The sequence below is a fragment of the Saimiri boliviensis genome, chromosome 16 (assembly GCF_048565385.1).
Source record: "Saimiri boliviensis isolate mSaiBol1 chromosome 16, mSaiBol1.pri, whole genome shotgun sequence".
Taxonomy (NCBI): domain Eukaryota; kingdom Metazoa; phylum Chordata; class Mammalia; order Primates; family Cebidae; genus Saimiri; species Saimiri boliviensis.
In genome coordinates, this window is record NC_133464.1 from 57,975,690 (window position 1) to 57,997,011 (window position 21,322).

At 42.4% G+C, this 21,322-nt stretch overlaps 2 protein-coding genes across 3 annotated transcripts in view; one reads left to right on the forward strand and one right to left on the reverse strand.

Annotated features, from left to right (window-relative positions):
- Window positions 1-77: 77 nt before the first annotated feature.
- On the reverse strand, window positions 78-16,998 carry ALG11 (ALG11 alpha-1,2-mannosyltransferase). The gene is made up of 4 exons (XM_003927180.4): window positions 16,899-16,998; window positions 10,907-11,137; window positions 5,480-6,408; window positions 78-2,100 (listed from the first exon to the last, which is right to left on the reverse strand). The coding sequence occupies exons 1-4, from the start codon at window positions 16,940-16,942 to the stop codon at window positions 1,829-1,831; spliced, it is 1,476 nt and encodes a 491-aa protein (XP_003927229.1). The 5' UTR covers window positions 16,943-16,998; the 3' UTR covers window positions 78-1,828.
- Window positions 16,999-17,911: 913 nt separating this feature from the next.
- ATP7B (ATPase copper transporting beta) overlaps window positions 17,912-21,322 on the forward strand; it is an 83,965-nt gene continuing 80,554 nt past the window's right edge. Inside the window, exon 1 of one of the 2 annotated variants that reach the window (XM_003927178.4) lies at window positions 17,912-17,995. In XM_003927178.4, the coding sequence (XP_003927227.1) occupies window positions 17,945-17,995 (51 nt within the window). In that variant the 5' untranslated portion in view covers window positions 17,912-17,944. The other variant, XM_074387656.1, reaches the window with a different exon arrangement.

Sequence of the window (21,322 nt, forward strand, 5' to 3'; positions counted from 1 at the left end):
GCGAAACTTCATCTCAAAAAAAAAAAGTTTATTAAGCCTGACAACCTATTCTTAATGTTTCCATAAGCAAGACAAACTTTTATTTTTCTTTCTTCTTTTATTGGCATATGGAGCTTGGGAATATTAGTGGGAGAACAAGATGACCATGTGAGGCATACAAAAGGCACCATGCTGGTAAGAATACAAGGGAATGAAAAGTCACTTATTTAAATCATATTTAGACACAGACTTTGTACCTCTTAGATGTAAATCATGTCTAAATACAAATCTAAATCATATTTACAAATAATTATGACACAAAGTCTATGTAACACACACTTTATAGTACACAACTGTAAATAAGAATACAAATCTCCACTGCTGTGGGTTCAAAACACAGCAGGCTTGGACCACTCAAAAATGACATTTGAGAGAAATTAAGTCATCCTGAAGTTCTGCAGACAGATACTAGCAGACATATCACTTTGACACTTTTCATGCTGTCATTCAGAAAAAAATAGAATACATGTAATACCACATTAGGAACACTGATAATGAATATATATGCAAATTATATCTTCAAACGATTTATCTGTGATATATGAAAATCATTTAGAAGATGTAAGCTTAAAATATATTTTATGGAATTCTGGAAAACTTTTTCTTCACTACATCCTCTCCTTTTGCTCTGGGCATTTCCATTTATTTATCTTTGGTCCCATAATTTTCTCTGTGTAGATAAGTAGGCTGAGTGGGTAACAGTATGAATTCTACTTCAAAGTGTGGCTACAAAGTCAGAAAAAGCACTGGGCCAGGAGTCAGAATATCCAGGTTATAATTTTGATTCTTTCATTAAACAGCTTTGTGTCACTGAAGGAGTCTGCTAAATTCTTTAGATTTAAATTGTTCTTGTCTGTAAAGCTGAAAATAAGAGAGAACTGGGCTAGAAAATCTGTAGGGTTCCTTTCATTCCAATTTCTACCAGTCTTTTTCTAAATGGCATCATCTCTAACACAAAGTTACAATGGTGTGTCAGAACCTCCTGTGACTGACCCTCTGTTTTGCTACTTTTTGATCCGATGACAGATGGCCTGCAGATATATCAACAACCTAATTGGGAGTAGATAAGCTGGCCAGATTGGTGAATGACTGAGAAGAGACTGCAAAAGAATAATATATCCTTTCATTTGCCCCTTAGCACAAAGATGAATCAGGCTATGGAAGGGGTCAAGTCTCTGTACTAGAAAGGATTGATTATATAGGCAGAAAATGCAGAAGTTTTAGGTCTTTATAGCCATGTCTGCCCACATATGTATTCACTTTTCCATGCTAGTTTTTCAGGATAGAAGTTGCATTAAATTTAGGCCAGGCGCGGTGGCTCAAGCCTGTAATCCCAGCACTTTGGGAGGCTGAGGCGGGTGGATCACAAGGTCAGGAGATCGAGACCATCCTGGTCAACATGGTGAAACCCCGTCTCTACTAAAAATACAAAAAAATCAGCTGGGCATGGTGGTGCGTGCCTGTAATCCCAGCTACTCAGGAGGCTGAGGCAGGAGAATTGCCTGAACCCAGGAGGCGGAGGTTGCGGTGAGCCGAGATCGCGCCATTGCACTCCAACCTGGGTAACAAGAGCGAAACTCCGTCTCAAAAAAAAAAAAAAAAAAAAAAAAGGTTGCATTAAATTTATACCAATTCCTTTCAACACTTCCTTTTATTCTAAAAGGAAATTTTCTTTCCTGTTTTCTAAAGTAAAGTGATTTGACAAATGAGATTGAATTTAGAAAAATATTTACATGTGAAGGTTTTTAACCATTTTATATAAAATATCTTTAATTTTATAGATATGGCATTACTTAAGTAACTTTTCCACAGATGATAGAAATGCCACTTCAAATTCCTGATCAGAGAATCTGCTTACAGATGCACGGGCACTTTTTCTGATTTGGAGTCTCTTTTCTGCAGACATGGAAAGAATGTGAGCCATAGTTTCAGCATAGCCTTCTTCACTCTCAGCCAGAAAGCCAGTTATATCTCCTTCGTGAGGAACAACAATGTCAAGCTTCGGGCCCCCTGAATTGTGTGCAAGGATAATTGTGCCAGCTGCCATACACTCCACAACTCCTGAAAAAGAAACAAAAATCATGTAGTCTTTTAAATTTTTGAGTATGTTCATAAGAATGAGGATGAGTACAAATCTTCAAAAATTTTAAGGGACTTATGAGAAAATTAAATATATGTCTAGACATTTGCTTATTTAACTTCTATAATACAAAATAAAATAATTTTAAGTATTTTAGTTTTCAAAGCTTCATAATAATGCTGCTTCATTCTTTTTTCTTTTGTAGAGCTAGGGTCTCAATATGTTGCCCAGGCTGGCCTCTAACTCCTAGCCTCAAGTGATCCTCCCATCTTGGTCTCCCAAAGTGCTGGGATTTACCAGCATGAGCTACCACGCCTAGCCTGCTGCCTCATTCTTAATTAAAATAGACAAGTAGATGGAAGACTAGCCTATTAAAAAACAGATATATTGCAGATAATTAAAAAAGACTAGAGAATGTTACCAAGATGGTAGAATATTAACAGGTATTAGAAAAACAAAAGGAGTAAAAAGATACCAAAAACAAAATTTTAGTAGTTCAAATTACATTATTAGCAGAAAAAATAAAAAATGTAAATCACCTAAGTGAAGGATACTATTACGGTGCTTATGTTACTGCCTGGGCTTCTGGCATATTTGAGACTACTGGTGTGCCCAACAGCAGTGTTGAACTAAATGGAAGCTGTGGTTAGTTTCTGCTAAATGATACACATGAAATATAAATTACTCTAGCCAGCGTTTCTTAGCTGTATTCTTAAAAGAGAATTAAGCTCTTCAGAGAATGATTTAAGTGAGTGCTTTCCCAATTTTCTGAAGGATGGTAGAGTTGATATCATCCTGGATGTATAGGAGAGAAATGAAATAATTCTAAATGTTTTTAAAACAGTGGTGAAATCCCTGTAGAACAGATTTCAGTAGCTCATACCATATTCTGCTTGAGGCTGGAGAGCATCCTGTACTTTCTCAGAGACCTGCATCTAATCAATGTTACCCTCTCCCTCTCTACTGGCTCCTTCCTATCAGCATTAAAGCGAGGGCGCCACATGTCCTTCCTCAGGTCCTACAACACCCCTAGCCATTGTCTCTTCTCCCCTGCTGCACTTCACAAACTTACTGAAAGTGTGGTTTGCACTTACCAACTCTACTTGTTCACTTCTGAGTGCTTAACTTTTAATTTTTGCTTACTGTCTGACTTTTGCTTCTAGTTCTCCCTTAAGACTGCTCTTACCCAGGTCACCAGTGACTGCCTTACCTTCCCCAGCATCTGGGCAGCATCAGTTGGAATCTGTGCCCTCTCTCTGCTTCTCAACACACTCTCTTCCTTGGTTTCCAAGACACTGCACTTGGCTGGCTTTCCTCCTTTCTCCATTTCTTCTCTCCATTTCTCAGCTGTTCCTGTTCTCTGCATTTTGTACTGAGAGCCTCTTCTCGCTTTGCACACATTCCCCAGGCTATCTTATCCACATCCATGGGAGCTTTGATAACTACCTTGTACAAGGACAATCCTCCATTTATATTTCCAGAACTGATTCCTCTCCTCAACTTCAGACTCCTATATACAACTACCTCCTGGACACATGCCCTCACATGTCCCACAGATGAACTCAAACTCTGCAGGTTCAAAACTTGGCTCATCAATGGCATTTGCTCTTGGATTTCCCCTCTGGGAGAAAGCCAACACCATTCTCATAGCCGTCCAGCTCCCAAAACTCTAGGTGGTCTTCTCTTCCTCCCTCATTTAACACATCCAATTAATCACCAAGTTTTGGTCAATACTACAGCAGAATCTCTCTCAAGCATGTTCACCTACCAAGTTCAGCTCACTAGCACCTCCGCCAGGGCTGCTACAGCAGGCCAGTTCATGTTACTGCCTTTCCAGTCTTGCTCTCCCTGCTCCTTACTGATCTACTCCCCATGTAGCCAGAATGGACGGGAGGAATCACAAAGCTTTTACATGCAACACTTAAAATCCTGACATTCTTTTCTGCTGGCTTAACCTGGCCCAGATCACCTCTCTGTTGTTTCCCTGCTGAGGGTTCCTATTGATGTATCTGTTGTCACTCCTGTCACAGTGCTATTTCCTCTACTGGAGACTCTCCCCTCTCCTAATCATTAGTTAACCTCTAATTATTGTTCGGGTCTTGCTCAAGTGTCACATCACTTCCTTGGGCAACTGTTCCCTGCCCCCTTAGGTGTTTCTCTTTGGCACTCTCACATCACCCTGCACTTCCTTAGCACAGCACCTGGTACAGGGCATGACATAGAACTTGCCTGTGTAGCCTTTTGGTACCATCAGAGGGCGGGAAGCCTCTGACAGGCTAAGCAAGTCTGGTCTCCACCACATCCCTGGTATCCACCCAAGTCCCTAGCACAGAATGAATGCTTAGTTAGTTTCTATGGAAGGAAGCACAGGAGGTCAGATCCCATGCAAAAGGTTGGGTCAACAAGTTCTTGCTGAATGTCTGGGTCTAGTACTATACTACTAACTAGGAGTGAAAAAAAAGTATAAGAGATATTGTAGTCTTAGTTTAGGAAACGTCACTTTTATGTTATCCTCATTTTCCCTAACAACTAACAGTGTGAGGCACAAAGCACTTGAGAAACATACGCAGACCCACATCAAACACAAAGCAGTACTTGATTTTATAGCGCGCTTAAAAGGTCAGAATAGAGATAGCAGTTTGTGCCGGAATAAACAAGGCTAAAAGGCAAGGAGATTGAAGTTGAAGACTTATGATGGGATCTGGCACAAAGAAGGCCATTCCAATGGTGACGGTAGAATCAATAAAAGCCTAAAAGAATTACTGTGAGAAGCCCCTATGCAAACAGTGGTTTTCAACTTTTGATGCATAACAGAATCACTTAAGCAGCATTATCGAAATACATCTACCTAGGCCTGGTCCAGAGATTTTCATCTGGCCACTCAGTAGGATTAGGGTAGGGCCTGGCAATCTGTACCACTAAGTATGTAGTGGGGTTAGATGCGGAGAGAAAGTGTTGCCGTTAAGAGAAGGGGCTATCCGGGTTAGAATCCAGGCTCTACCCACTTAATTACTGTGTAGCTGAACTTGAGCAATTTCTAAACCTTCCTGTGCCTGAGTTTCCTTATTTATAAAATGAGAATAACAATAACACCTATCAAATAGAGTTACAGAGGGGCTTGAATTAGATAATATGTGTAAAAATCTCAACAGTGGCCCGCACACAGGAATTGGTCAATAAATACTAGTTGCCATTATTAAGTACAATCTTACAAGGTCTCAAATGAGGAGAATATATTTGGTGGATTAGGGGAGGAGAATGAGGGCACGAGGCAGACTTCTAGAGTATTATCATTTTATCAAAGGAACCTAAAGTGTGTATCTCATGGCACCGAACAAGTTGTTTAAAGGCCAAACTCACCAATCCCAAAATGCTCGTTCCACATGGTATGCAGACCAATTGTTGCTTCTGACAAAGAATTCTTTAATTCATCAAATGGAATGTTTATTTTAAATTCCACATTTTCTTGAACTCCTAAATCCTCAGATAGCCTTCTCAGTTGGTTTACCCTAAGTTCATCATCTTTGTTACGACAACCTCCAATAAGGACAAGTTTAAGAGGAGATGACTCAACCATCTTCTTCTTCAGCAATTTAGCAAAGGCTCTGATCTGCAATGGATGATTCTTTTCCGGCCTAAACTGGCCAACAGAAACCAGCACATGGCCTGGGGTTGTCTTTTTCTCATGTAAGGGAATGTCCAGAAATGTCTGCACATCGCAAGGTGGATAAACAACGTTAGTGCAATTCCCAACTTTCCACAGTGAGAGAATATGGTTTAGTGTCCAAGAAGAATTGACCATGACTACGTCACTGCAAGAACCAACAAGTCCGTAAATAAAAGCAAATAAATAGTAGTAAATGAGCTTTACTTTGCTGAGAAAAGGATTCCTGGTAATGAAGGCTGCATTATTAAGTCCAACATTTTGATTCTTCACTATAGAGAGCATGTCAGTGCTGATAGTAGGATAATGAACATAGCTTCCAACTTGGCAACCCCCTATATACTTAAACAGAGGAAGTGTAAAAGCGTATCCCATGGAATCGATGTAAACATCAGGAACACATTGCATTAGAGCTTCCCAGCCGAGAAAAACAGATCCTAGACTTTGGCCCAGCAGTGTGAAGTGAGGATAGAGTGAATCTTCCACAAGATAGCGTTTCCTTAAAAAAACAAACTGGACTGGGAGAATTAATCTGATGTTAAATCTTCTGAAAGCACCTTCTAGTATCTGTTGACCGCTGACATTAACATCGCCGGTATAAACAACATAAACGGCTTCAGGATACCTAAAATAGAATGTAGTGGTTAAGAATGTATTAGGTCACAAAAATTAGCTGGACAGGGTGGTGGGCACCTGTGATTTTTGCTACTCAGGAGGCTGAGGCAGGAGAATTGCTTGAACCCAGGAGGCGGGGGTTGTGGTGAACTGACATTGTACCACTTGGACTGCAGCCTGGGCAACAAGAGCAAAACTTCATCTCAAAAAAAAAAAAAAAAAGTATTAGGTTAAAATCAAGCAAAAAGTTGTAGATAACTGTTTTCTTACAATCATAAAGAAGCTTATTTTTATACTAAAAATGATGTTTTCTATGTTTTTTATTTACTGAATTAGAACTACAGTCCCTCAAATGAGACTGTGACTTCTAGTTCTTTGCTATTTCCTCCACTTAGAGTTTCACATAGAACAGGCATCAACAAACACTGTTGATTTATGAATGAGATGTTCTCAAGAAATACTCAAAAACTTTCACAGTGGTCTTAGTAAAAAATGGTAATAAAATACCATCAACAAACATGTCTTCTGATAGGCTCACAATGCTAAAGTAATGCTCAGGGTTTTTATCTGAAAAATGCAAAAAGGCTTTAAAAGCTAGATCTTGTGCCTGTATCACAACTAATTAGTCTGAAAATATCTAAAAGTATGTATTCTTATGACTTGTAATGCTTTGGTCTCCCCTGACTATGTTATTCCTTTTTTTTTTTTTTTTTTTTTTTTTTTTTTGAGACGGAGTTTCGCTCTTGTTACCCAGGCTGGAGTGCAATGGCACGCTCTCGGCTCACCGCAACCTCTGCCTCCTGGGTTCAGGCAATTCTCCTGCCTCAGCCTCCTGAGTAGCTGGGATTACAGGCACGCACCACCATGCGCAGCTAATGTTTTGTATTTTTGGTAGAGACGGGGTTTCACCATGTTGACCAGAATGGTCTCGATCTCCTGACCTTGTGATCCACCCGCCTCAGCCTCCCAAAGTGCTGGGATTACAGGCTTGAGCCACCACACCCGCTTGTTTATATTATTCTTTAAGTCATAAAACATTTTAAGCATCCACTATGAGGTGCCAGGTTTGGGGGATATGGAGATGAGAGAGTCTTTATCTTTAGAAGCTGAGTCTGGTGGAAAAAACAGACATGCAAAACAAATAACTGCAAAACTGTGTGCTATGCATTGATAAAGACAGCCACAGGATGCTGTGGAAGCCTAAAGGATGACAATCTAACTGCTCCTCTCTGGCCCCTTCCCAGTTACTCTTTACCTAGCAGAATTAGCCTTTTAAAACGTAAAAAGATTGTGATCTCTGGTAGCCTAAAAATGGCCACAAATTCCTTTTTTTAAAAAAAAAAAAAAAAAAAAAAAAAAGACAGAGTCTTACTGTCTGTTGCCCAGGCTGGAGTGCAGTGGCATGGTCTTGGCTCACTGCAGCCTCCACCTCTCAAGTTCAAGTGATTTTCGTGCCTCAGCACTCCTGGGATTACAGGTGTGCACTACCATGCCCAGCTAATTTTTGTATTTTTTAAGTAGAGATGGAGTTTCGCCCTGTTGGCCAGGCTGGTCTCAAACTCCTGGCCTCAAGTGATCTGCCAGACTTGGTCTCCCAAAGTGCTGGGATTACAAGTGTGAGCCACTGTGCCCGGCCAGGCCACAAATTCTTTGATATTTTTCCTATTGAGAGGTGGTATCTATGTCCCCTACTCTGGAATAACACTGGGCTCTGTGACTATTTTGACCAACAGCAAAAGTGACATTCTGCCAGTTTCTCAACATAGAAAGGGACTGGCAGCTCCTACTTCCTGTCCCTTGGAATGCTCATGCTAGGAGAAGACAGCTGTCACGTACGAGTCTAACCAGCCCATGACTGCTCTGTTGTGTACAAGCTCAACCCAGTCACATGAAGAAGCCCCTCAGTGAGAGATACCAGACAGCCCCCAGCAGTTCCAATCATCCCAGCCCAGGAATGAGAATGTGAGTGAAGAAGGCTTCAGATGCCTCCAGCCCCAGCTGCCATCTAACTGCAATAGTATGATGGGGACCAAACATGGCAACCCCTAAACTATGTCACAGAACAGTCAACCCCAAAACTGGCTTACTATAGCACTTAGAATAAAACCTAAACTAATTTCCCTGCTCACTCAAGTCCTGTGTGATCTGGAAACTGCCTCCCTCTGTCACCTTCCTTCCCAAGCTTTCCTTTGCCCTTCAGGGTGCAGCCAAACTGGCATTCTTTCCTTTGAACATGCTAAGCTCCAGCCGGCCTTAGGGGACTTGAAGTGGTTGTTCCCTCTACTCTGAATTCCCTTTTCTCATTTTCACTCTGTCTTTTCATAAGCCAGGTAGTATAGCATGTGGTTCAGAACATGGGCTCTAGTGCCCCAAGTTTCCTTCTTTGTCAAATGAGGATAATGGTAACAACTGCATAAGGCTGTTCTGAGGATCAAGTAAGCTAACACATGTAAAGCACTTCAAACAATGTCTGACATAAAATCATCAAGCCATAAATGCAGCTGCTTTTATCATTCAGATTTTGGTTAGGTGTTATCAGCGATTTTCCTGATCACTCAATCTAAAGTATCAAGTCACCCCTATATTACCCTATTTTAATTTTTTATATAGCACATCTTACGATTGGATATTTTTCTTCTTTGCTTATTTTGTCTCTCTCAACTAAAATTGAAGGTCCAGGAGAGGACTTGTCAATCTTGTTCCCTTCAACTCAACCCCTAGAACAGTGCCTGGCACATAGCAGATCCCCAGTAAATACTGCTAGGTCGAATGAAAAGTGCACTGTAGGATATGTTCAGTTAGGAAAGACTTGTAGAAGTTTACTGGGGAGAAAAAGGTTATTTCAGAAGAAAAGAACACCATATATAAAGGGAGGGACTCTAGAGAGAGCACGACGTGTTCGGGGAGCTGCTCCTTGTTCTGCATGTTGGAGCAGAGTACATGTGAAGGGATGGGGATGAGAAACACAGTGTGGCCAGAGCAAGATGTAAAAGTATCTTCCAAGTCATATTAACGATTTGGGTTTTTTCTCCTTGTAGATGAGTTAGGAGTAACAGAGATTGCTGGGGACTATGTGTCCAGATATCATGAAACTTTACCACTGCCCTCAAGAGGTAGATAATCTAGTTAGAGAAGAAAAATGTAGTACCAATGAGAGTAGGAAAAGCATCAAGGAGTTGGGACTTAAGAGATTCTTTGTATTTAGGCAGTTACAGAAGATGGCAGAGCAAATACAGGGGTAGGGGCTGGAAGCTAGGATGGGCCAAGATTACAGAAAGGTATAGCTGAGGGAATTCTGTGTGAAGGCCTTGGCACTGAATGAAGGGTGTATACCAGGAAGTAGGGTAACCATGAAGAATAACAGTTTTCCTCATGATAAAATAATGGAAACTACTATGCTTTTTCCTTTCTAAAAGGGAATCATAAATATTTTTGGGGTATTGGGATGGAGATGAGGAAGCCTAAAATATTAAAAGATGTGTAACACCATATTCTTTCTAACATGGTAACTTGAGACTATCCAGCTGGTAGATATAAAAATTCCAGTCAAACCGATGCTTTAATAAAGATTATTCTTGTGTGCCGCAACTGCCTGAAAGTATTCAGGCTTAAAGTACTCTAAGGTACTTGGTATATATTTATGCTTATTACTTAATCTCTTCTGTATACACTCTCCCAAGGACACCAGTTATTCCCATTAAATTATGCTATAAAAGGGCAGATGTTGGCTGGGCATGGTGGCTCACACCTGTAATCCCAGCACGTTGGGAGGCCAAGGTGAGCAGATCACCTGAGGTCAGGAGTTCAAGAGCAGCCTGGGCATGGTTGTGGGTGCCTGTAATCCCAGCTACTTGGGAGGCTGAGGCAGGAGAATCGCTTGAACCCAGGAGGCGGGTGTTGCAGTGAGCTGAGATCGTGCCATTGCACTCTAGCCTGGGCAACAGAGCGAAACTCCAGCTCAAAAAAAAAAGCAGATGTTTTCCCCATCCACTGTCCATTTTTTTCTTTTTTCTTTCTTTTTCTTGAGACAGATTCTCACTCTGTCACCCAGGCTGAAGTGCAGTGAATGGCACAATCACAGCTCACTGCAGCTTTGACCTCCCATGCTCAGTCAATCTTTCCACCTCAGCCTCTGGAGTGGCTGGGACTATATATGCACATCATGATGCCCAGCTAATTTTTTGTAGAGACAGGGTATCACCATGGTGCTCAGGCTGGTCTCAAACTCTTGGGCTCAAGTGATTCACCTGCCATGGCCTCACAAAGTGCTGGGATTACAGGTGAGAGCCACCATGCCTGGCCTTGTCTAATTCTTTATCATAGCAACAAAAATTGAATAGGATCATATAAGGCATGTGGGCACATGAAAGAAATATTTTCTTATTGAGGAACAGTTTAAAAAGGAATTCATTTTTTACTACTAGGTGCTTTTGAAAGATGAATTTCTGGGTAATAATTTTAAGAAATGGAACAATATAGCAAATTAGCTAAGACAGATGCATACCTACTTTTTCTGCAGGGCTCTTAAAGCACACCATAACACTCTTTCTCCTCCTCCGCCAGCATTGCAGTATGGATGAAAAAATGCAATCACCATTTGATTTTTCCCAGTTTTGCTAGTTGACACGAATTTTTTCTTTCTCTGTAGCAGCAGTCTGATTCCCCAAAGGACAATGACCAAACATACATATAAAGTTCCACATACAATTAGCCCAGGGAAGAATAATGAATAAAAAAACCTGAAATAAGAGGACAAAGTTGAGAATCAATGTGATATGTACATTTAAAAATTTATAAAATAAAGTCTGCTTTTACATATCTACTTTTTATATTAATGACAAAGAATTGTCTTTAACAAGTCTGCTAACTCCAAAATACTCAAGTATGAAAATTCTAATGTTGCTAAATATCCAATATTAAAAGGATAAGTCCCCTTTAATTCCAATCCCCCTAGCATGTTACCAATTTAACACACTTTAACCAGCAGTAAAAATCAACACTGAACCCCTTTTATCCTCAGTTTATGTGCTATGGGATTAAAAACAAATCTAACTATTAATCTAAATAAAACATGATTAAGAATGTATTACATACTGTCACTCTGAGGGTTAGATGCCAAAGAAGTATGTCTTTTGAATGATCAATATTCCATTAGTTATAAGTCTGGTAAGTAGTAAATCTTCATTCTGTCACTTCACCTCAAGTAGAACAATTTCTGGGATAAAGGAATGGAACTTAGATTTCCTCACTTCTATTTCAGTTCTGTATTTGCTCTATTTACATGACCTAATACTACTACCTTCCCTTATGTGCCTCTGAATGAGCTGCCAAAAACCCACTAATGTTCTACTAATATTCAGTAATAAACTCATTCACAAAGTGACTATTAAAAGGTTCTCTATTACTGTCAGGTGAACTGAAGCTCTGCAAAAACAAGGGCCCAGGCTTGCTCACTATAATAGCCTCAACGCCAAGGATGACGCCTGGCACAGAGAAAGCATCCAATAAATATATGACTGATGCAAAAGTTTATTACCTCTTCAGATGTTGCTCGAAATATGTTAAAATAAAATGTCAAGGTGCTTTTCTTTTAGGGTTGCCAATATAGTTGGAACCTAACCTAATATTTTTCATACTCTGCCTGTCCTTTATAAAGGATTTGAGGACAGTTTATAAGATTTAAAAATTAATAAAAAGCCAAAAGTTAAATAGTGAATAGCAGACTGGCCTGTGGGCTGCTTAGTAGCCTAAGCAAATAGGAACTGATACATAGTGTATCAGTTCGTTTTCATACTGCTGATAAAGACATACCTGAAATGGGAAACAAAAAGAGGTTTAATTGGACTTACAGTTCCACATGGCTGGGGAGACCTCAGAATCATGGTGGGAGGTAAGGTACTTCTTACACAGAGGTGGCAAGAGAAAAATGAGGAAGAAGCCAAAGCATAAACCCCTGATAGACCCATCAGATCTTGTGAGACTTACTGATTATTACAAGAATAGCATGGGAAAGACAGGCCCCCATGATTAAATTACCTTCCCCTGGGTCCCTCTCACAACATATGGGAATTCTGGGAGATAGAGTTTAACCTGAGATTTGGGTGGGGACACAGCCAAACCATATAATTCTGCCCCTGGCCCCCTCCAAATGTCACATCCTCGCATTTCAAAACCAATTATGCCTTCCCAACAGTCCCCCAGAGTCTTAATTCATTTCAGCATTAACCTAAAAGTCCTACAGTCCAAAGTATCATCTGAGACAAAGCAAGTCCCTTCTGCCTATGAGCTTGTAAAATCAAAAATAAGTTACTTCCTAAATACAATGGGGATACAGGTATTGGGTAAGTACAGCCATTCCAAATGGGAGATATTGGCCAAAACAAAGTGGTTACAAGGCCCATGCAAGTCCGAAATCCAGTGGGGCAGTCATATTTTAAAGCTCCAAAATGATCTCCTTTTACTCTAGGTCTCACATCCACATCATGCTGAAGCAAGAGGTGGGTTCACATGGTCTTGGGCAGCTCTGCCCCTGTGGCTTTGCAGGGTACAGCCTCCCTCCTGGCTGCTTCCATGGGCTGGTGTTGAGTGTCTCCAGCTCTTCTAGGAACGTGGTGCAAGCTGTCGGTGGATCTACCATTCTGGGGTCTGGAGGATTATGGCTCTCTTCTCATAGCTCCACTAGGCAGTGCCCCAGTAGGGACTCTGTGTGGAGGCTCCAACCCCACATTTCCCTTCTGCACTGCTCTAGCAGAGGTTCTTTATGAGGGCCCTGCCCTTGCAGCAAACTTTTGCCTGGGCATCCAGGCATTTCAATACATCTGAAATCTAGGTGGGGGTTCCCAAACCTTAATTCTTGACTTCTGTGTACCCACAGGCTCAACACCATGTGAAGCTACCAAGGCTTGGGGCTTCCACCCTCTGAAGCCACAGCATGAATTCTACGTTGGCCCCTTTCAGCCATGGCTAGAGCAGCTGGGACACAGGGCCCCAAGTCCCTATGCTGCACACAGCATGGGGACCAGGGGAACTGCCCACAAAACCACTATTTCCTCCTGGGCCTCCAGGCCTGTAATGGGAGAGGCTGCTGTGAAGATCTCTGACATGGCCTGGAGACATTTTCCCCATGGTCTTGAAGATTAACATTAGGCTCCTTGCTACTTATGCAAATTTCTGTAGGCAGCTTGAATTTCTTCTCAAAAAATGGGTTTTTCTTTTCCACTGTATTGTCAGGCTGCAAATTTTCTGAACTTTAATATTCTACTTTCCTTTTAAAATGAAATCCTTTTAACAGCACCCAAGTCAACTCCCGAATGCTTTCCTGCTTAGAAATTTCTTGTGTCAGATACCCTAAATCATCTCTTCCCAAGTTCAAAGTTTCACAAATATCTAGGGCAGGGGCAAAATTCCACCAGTCCCTTTGCTAAAACATAAGAGTGATCTTTGCTCCAGTTTCCAACAAGGTCCTCATTTCCATCAGAGATCACCTTAGCCTGTATTTCATTGTCTATATCACTATCTGCATTTTGTTCAAAGTCATTCAACAAGTCTCTAGGAAGTTCTAAACTTTCCCACATTTTTCTGTCTTCTTCTGAGCCCTCCAAACTCTTCCAACCTCTGCCTGTTACCCAGTTCCAAAGTCGCTTCAACAGTTTTGGGTATCTCTTCAGCAGCACCCCATTCTACTGATACCAATTTACTATATTAGTGCATTTTCATGCTGCTGATAAAGACATACACGAAACTGGGAACAAAAATAGGTTTAATTGGACACAGGGCACCAAGTTTAATTGAACTTACAGTACCACATGGCTAGGAGGCCTCAGAATCATGGCAGGAGGTGTAAGGCACTTCTCACATGGTAGTGGCAAGGGAAAAATGAGGAAGAAGCAAAAACAGAAACCCCTGATAAACCCCATCAGATCTCGTGAGACTTATTGACTATCACGAGACATATTCTCTATCACTAGTAGGGAAAAGACTGGCCCCCATGAATCAATTAACTCCCACTAGGTCCCTCCCACAACACATGGGAATTCTGGGAGATATAATTCAACTTGAGATTTGGGTGGGGTCATGGCCAAACAGTATCACATAGTTTTCACAGTCCACATGAAAACATACAAATTCATCAGAAAAGTAAATTTTGCTTTTTTTAGATACAGGGTTTCACTCTGTAACCCAGTTCAGAGTGTGGTAGTGCAATCACAGCTCACTGCAGCCTCAAACTCCTGGGCTAAAGTGATTCTCCTGCCTCAGGCTCCTGAGATGCTGGGACTACACCCAACATTTTTTAATTAAAAAAAAATTTTTTTTTTTGGTAGAAATGGAGTTTTGCTATGTTGCCCAGGCTGGTCTCAAACTCCTGGCCTCAAGTAATCCTCCTGCCTTGGCCTTCCACAGCACTGAGATTACAGGCATGAACTGCTGCACCTGACCAGAAATAAATATTTTATTGATATAATATTTTGAAATAAAATTCTCATGGGATTTCCTATTGTGAAGAAATCCTCTTTGTTCCTATTGTGAACAAATCTCATGTGGGATTTCTGATTATGTACTTGAAGAGGTAATTGATTCGATTTGAAATCCCACATAAGCACTTTATTTCAAAGCTAAAGTAATTTAGTCTCAGAACACCTTTATACTCTTAAAAATTTTACCAAGGATCCAACAGAGCTTTTGTTTACATCAGAGTTTCTCATCGTTGACACTACTGACATTTTGGACCAAATAACTCTTTGTTGGGGAGGTTGTCCTATGCATTATAGGACATTTTGTAGCATCTTTGATCTTGACTCACTAAATGCCAGTAGCACCCTCCCAATCAAAATTATCAGTTGGTCATGGTGGCTCATGTCTGTAATCCCAACACTTTGGGAGGTTGAGGTGGGAGGACTGCTTGTGCCCAGGAGTTCGAGGCTGTAGTAAGCTATAATCATGCCACTGCACTCCAACCTGGGCAACAGAGCAAGGCTCTATTTCTAAAAAAATAAAAAATAAATTAAAAAAACCTCCAGATATTGCCAAATGCTAAATGTCTTGTGAAGGGCAAAAGTCACCCCTGGTTGAGCACCAGTGGTTTACACTGCTTATATCTACCAATATTTAGTATATTAGAAATGAAAACTAGCCGGGCACGGTGGCTCAAGCCTGTAATCCCAGCACTTTGGGAGGCCGAGGTGGGTGGATCACGAGGTCAAGAGACCGAGACCATCCTGGTCAACAGGGTGAAACCCCATCTCTACTAAAAATACAAAAAATTAGCTGGGCATGGTGGCACATGCCTGTAATCCCAGCTACTCAGGAGGCTGAGGCAGGAGAATTGCCTGAACCCAGGAGGCGGAGGTTGCGGTGAGCCGAGATCGCGCCATTGCACTCCAGCCTGGGTAACAAGAGCGAAACTCCGTCTCAAAAAAAAGAAAAGAAAAGAAAAAAGAAATGAAAACTAAAGAACTTTAAAATTTTTATGAATTCATTTAAAATTAAAATACTTTCATTACATATTAACATATTTTTATTTAAAAAAACTTCTATTTTCCAAGCGAAAAAAGATATTTAGCAAGAAGGGTGCCAATGTTTTATGTTTTTTGCAAATCTCTTTAATGTTTGGCTTGACGTGAAACCAGATAGTGGCTCCTGTTTTCTGTTTCTGCATTAAATCTGTAGTGATATGCTGTTTTTGTTGAAGTATATGACGAAAGTTCAGGCTCACTTAGATATATAGTAGGAAAACGGAGTATATGTTAATATATATTAATCTTAAATATATTTAACTTTTCAGGTAGTTACAGATATTCTTTGATGCTAGACCAGATTTGACAAGTTATGCAATTTCTGAATGTCAGTTGCAATACAGACTCTGAAACCCTAACAATGACCTTTTCATACTGTTAACTAAAATCCACTAGTGTAATTTGCACTTCAAATTATCTTTTTAAAAATTTTTATGATTGATGTAAAAAGTTACATAAAATATAGAACTTTTTACATCAATCGTAAAAATTAAAATAATAGATTGTCAAAAAGCAGAGGATTCAACATAAGCTTTATATTTAAGTGACGTGTTAACAACGGAAGCTTTGGTGAGTTTAAGAGGAGAAACTAAGATGAGAAGGAAGATCCAGTTTCTTCTTTACCGAAAAGAGACACGATAGATTGGAAAATGTCTCTGGCTCAATCGTAAAGAAAAATGAGGAATGAATATGAACAATTTATGGCAGACTAATTAGAGTATGAAAGAGAAAGAAAAAGCTGAAACAGGGAAGGGAACTCGACCCCTCAGTCAACAGTAAAGCAGAAGAATATGCGGAAAACTGAGTCAAGACCTAGTCTGTTCCATCCTTTACAGACCTCCAAGAAAAAGACTGCTCATTGGCCTGATAAATTACTTTAGATTCATGACAAGGAAGGCCATTTCCCCGCAAGATATAGCTACACTGGACAGGCAAGTACCACTATAGAACAGAAAACGTCTGTGAACCCACACGACCGGCTCCTCACCTCAACAAGTTGCACAGGCACCAGACCCCTTCGGCGGCCGCCATCTTCCGCCGACCCGCGAACACAGGAAGTGCTTCACTTTCCTTTTCTCTATTGGCTCCCGAGAAGGCGAGCCGTGCTCGCCCCGCCCGCACGGGTCAATTGTGCGTTACAATTGGTTACTGGTAGCTGCCTCCCACGGCCTTCCAGCCAATAGAATCTGCCGAGGCGTAGACTAACGTTTCGCGTGGTAAACACGGATCCCCGCCCCCTTGGGCAGGATAGCAGTGAGGGGGTTGGGCCGAGGAGGGCGTGGCCCGTGATTGACAGCCGTCGCTCCCGCCCTCGGCCCCCTCCCCCACTGGAAGCCCCCGCCGGGACACCCGCGCCCCCACCCCCGGTCGAGAGCCCGCCGCCCGTTGGAGGCCAGTGGCTGGCCTTTGCACACCACGGATCGATTTTCCAGGTGCGGAGTTCACTCTCGCCGAGGTTGCTTCCTTTGGGATCCACGGCACCCGGCAGCCAGGCTCAGAGTCCGAGGAGCGGCGCCACCCGGCGTCCTCCCTGCACGCGTTGGGCGAGCTCTGGGAGCTGCGTCTGCGGCCGGGTTCTGCGCGGCTCACCTGCCCTTCTGCTCCCGCACACGCCTGAGATCCCAGGACCGTGTCGGAGCGCACCGGCGCGAGGTGGCCGAGACCGCGGACCAGGACGGGCCTCCCTGTGGCGCCGGCACGGCGGAGGACACTGAGGCACCGGCGGGGCCGGCAGCTCCAGGGCGGGCACTGCCAGCCCCCCAGGGAGCAGGTGAGAGTCCGAGGCCCACTCTCCCCGCGTCCGCAGGTCGGGAGGACGGCGGCGCGCAACTTTGAAACACCCTTGTGGCTAGGGCAGCACATTGCCCAGTCCCAAATCAACGGGCGGTGCCCGGACCCCTCCTTGCATTAGAGCCGCGCCGACGCCCTCACGCCCAGCGCCTCCCGTCCTTTTACATCGCACCCTCCTCCGCCGACCTGGTGACCTTTGGCTCTGAGCCGGATCAGAGAAGAATTCCGTGTCCGCGCGGGACGATGCCTGAGCAGGAGAGACACATCACAGCCAGAGAAGGGGCCAGTCGGAAAGTGAGTTTCCTTCCCCCGCGCCCGCGCAGTGTGCACACTCCCATTCGGAGGACTTTCCTCCCCACGTTCGGCGCTTACTCGCTCCCTGGGGGCGCGCAGGGAAGGCCGGGCCAGAGCCCCAGCTCTAGGGGCGTCGTGGTTTGGGAGAAAAGGACCCTTTAGAAAGAGCTTGTCGAACAATGGAAAACCCCGCATCTCAAAATTCGTCTTTATGCTTTTAAGGGGTCTCACGCTGGAGAGGTAAAGTGAGCGTCGATTTGCTGTGCTAGAGCTCTCATGACTCTAAATGATGAAGTTAATTACCTGGATAAGTTATTCAGAGTCTGGTGCTTAGACCAGATATGGTATATTAAGGCCGTGGACTTTTATAACTGTTTTAAATTCATTTTAATTGTACGAGTAATACATTAAGACAGTCTTTTAAAAATGCAAACCGGTCTGAAATACTTTGCATGAAAAGCAGATCTATTTTCCAGTCTTTTTCTATTCATGTACCTATGTCTTTAGCAAATATTTATTGAGAACTTACGTTTCAGGCGCAGTATTGAAGAGTTGATACAGTAGTTAACAAGACATGTATCTGTATGTAATATGCACAAACTCAGAGAACTCTTGAGGTTTCGTTTGTGTGAGGTTTTAAAATTTTTGTTTTACCTAAATGAGATCACTGTATGTGTGTTCTCTTTTTTCAGTTTAACAGTATATGTTGGAGATTGTTTAACTGTCTTATTCAGTGCAACCTCTGCAGAGTTTGAATGCATCATAGTTTATTCATGGTTTCCTAATGGTGGACATTCTGTTTGCTACTTTTTTTTCTCTCTCTGTTACAATGAACATCTTTGTACATGATTTTTTTTTTTTTTTTTTTTTTTTTTGAGACGGAGTTTCGCTCTTGTTACCCAGGCTAGAGTGCAATGGCGCGATCTCGGCTCACCGCAACCTCCGCCTCCTGGGCTCAGGCAATTCTCCTGCCTCAGCCTCCTAAGTAGCTGGGATTACAGGCACGCGCCACCATGCCCAGCTAGTTTTTTGTATTTTTAGTAGAGACGGGGTTTCACCATGTTGACCAGGATGGTCTCGATCTCTCGACCTCGTGATCCACCCACCTCGGCCTCCCAAAGTGCTGGGATTACAGGCTTGAGCCACCGCGCCCGGCTGGTACATGATTTTTAATGCTGACACTTTTTCTTTAGGATAGACACTTAGGCCTGGATTGCTGGACAGAACAGTAGGATGTTTCTTTTCCACAGATTTCTGAAACTAATTCAGCTACATTGCTAGGTGCTCTTTAGTGAATTCATCTAGGCTCTGGTGATACAGAAATGAAAACTAATGGATTAATGGATGGACAGAGAGAGGCTGGTTAGTAGGTCATTTGTACGGTGTGATGACTATGCATTTGATAGGGGTATGAAGAAATGTTGGGAGGGGTGGCTTGTGTAGAGGAGACACTTTCAACTTCCTACAGTGTCCCCACCTAGAGAAAAAAATCCTTATCCTTTCAAATCAAGCCCAAGACTTGCCACCTCCTTGAAACGTTCTGTAACTGCTCCTGCCCATGTTGACATAACTGTCTTCTGGAATCCTCTGATAATAGTGTTGACCAACGTTATTAAGCTTACACGTGTGCTGGGCATTGCATTATGCACTTCCTATCCCTCTATGTGCACTCGCGCATTTAATTCTCACAAAAACCCTTTGATGTAGATATTATATCTTGTTATCAACATTTATTCAACAAATATTTTTTTGAGTACACCTATGTACCAGGTGTTTTAGACACTGGAGATTTAGCTAGCACCAAGACCTTGCCCTCGTGGATTTACATCCTAGTAGGAGATAGGAAAAAAGAGAGGGGCAGATAAACAAATATATAGTGTAGGGGTTAAGGGAAAACAACTTCTGTGCCCCGTGAAGATTCACTGAAAAATCAACTGACAAATGACAGATTAGTAGGAGAGAAGGCATACACATTTATTAAGGTGTGTGAGAATCTTATAAAATAAAATCTCAGAGAAAGGCAAGATCGTTACCACTTTTTTTTTTTTTTTTTTTTTTTTGAGACGGAGTTTCGCTCTTGTTACCCAGGCTGGAGTGCAATGGCGTGATCTCGGCTCACCGCAACCTCCGCCTCCTGGGTTCAGGCAATTCTCCTGCCTCAGCCTCCTGAGTAGCTGGGATTACAGGTACGCACCACCATGCCCAGCTAATTTTCAGTATTTTTAGTAGAGACGGGGTTTCACCATGTTGACCAGGGTGGTCTCGATCTCTTGACCTCGTGATCCACCCGCCTCGGCAAAGTGCTGGGATTACAGGCTTGAGCCACCGCGCCCAGCCCATTACCACTTTTATATCATCTTGAGGTTACAGAAAAAGTGGGGCCCCTAAGCTTGGGCAAAAACACGTTATGGTTGTAAATCAGGTTATAGGAGGGAGAGAAGAGGAGACTCGACTAGCAAAAGTGGTCATATGTAGATGAAACCTCACAGGTAGCAGCCCTCAGGGAGATTAAATGTTTCAGACCTTGAAGCTTCCAAACTCAGCTAATCTCTCCTAGATCCAGACAGGAAAGGGCCTTTTAAAAAAACCGGGCTGCATTAATATGGATTCTCTACAGATGCTCATCTCTCTCACAAAAGACAGTAGGACTACTTTTATCTGTAGGCCCTCTGAACGGCCATCTCGAAATATGTTAAACAAGTCTGTTTTGAGGTGAAATGTTTTGGTTTTCTTCAGTAGCTTTATTTCAGGTACTGGTAAGTACTGTGAAGGAAATAAAGCATTTTGGGGCCAGAAGTTCAAGACCAGCCTGGGCAGCATATCAAGATGTTGTTTCTACCACACACACACATGACACACACACGCAACCAAAATTAGCTGCACACGGTGGTGTGTGCCTGTTGTCCCAGCACTTGGGAGGCTGAGGCAGGAGGATGGCTTGAGCCCAGGAGTTTGAGGCTGCAGTGAGTTGTGATCCCACCTCTGTACTTCAGCCTGAGTGATGAAGCAAGGTCCTGTCTCAAAAAAGAAAAGAAAGCAGAGTAAGGGAATAAGATAAGGAATGACATGAGTGGAGAGGAAGATGCTGTTTTAAGTTTTAAGTAGGTGGTTAGGAAGTGATTTCTCTGGGAAGGCGGGATTTTAGTAGAGACCTGAATGATTCAGATTTCAGAGAAGTGTCCTAGACTGAGAAACCATAAAGTGTGAGTCCTAAGGCAGGCGTGTGGTAAGAAGAAATATATACTTGGTCTTGTCCCAAGTTCCTGACATAGCTTCTAAAACCCTTGTAATTTTTTGAGAAATTACGGTAAGAGTATCTTTTGTTGT

What these genes read in the sequence shown, in the direction of transcription:
- ALG11 (XM_003927180.4), bottom strand. Translation starts at nt 16,942, where the DNA reads ATGGCGGCCGCCGAAGGGGTCTGGTGCCTGTGCAACTTGTTGAG. An exon ending in TTAAGAGCCCTGCAGAAAAA is followed by an intron (nt 6,409 to 10,906) that starts GTAGGTATGCAT and finishes ATTCTATTTTAG; the next exon opens with GTATCCTGAAGCCGTTTATG. An exon ending in GAACGAGCATTTTGGGATTG is followed by an intron (nt 2,101 to 5,479) that starts GTGAGTTTGGCC and finishes TTTCTTTTTCAG; the next exon opens with GAGTTGTGGAGTGTATGGCA.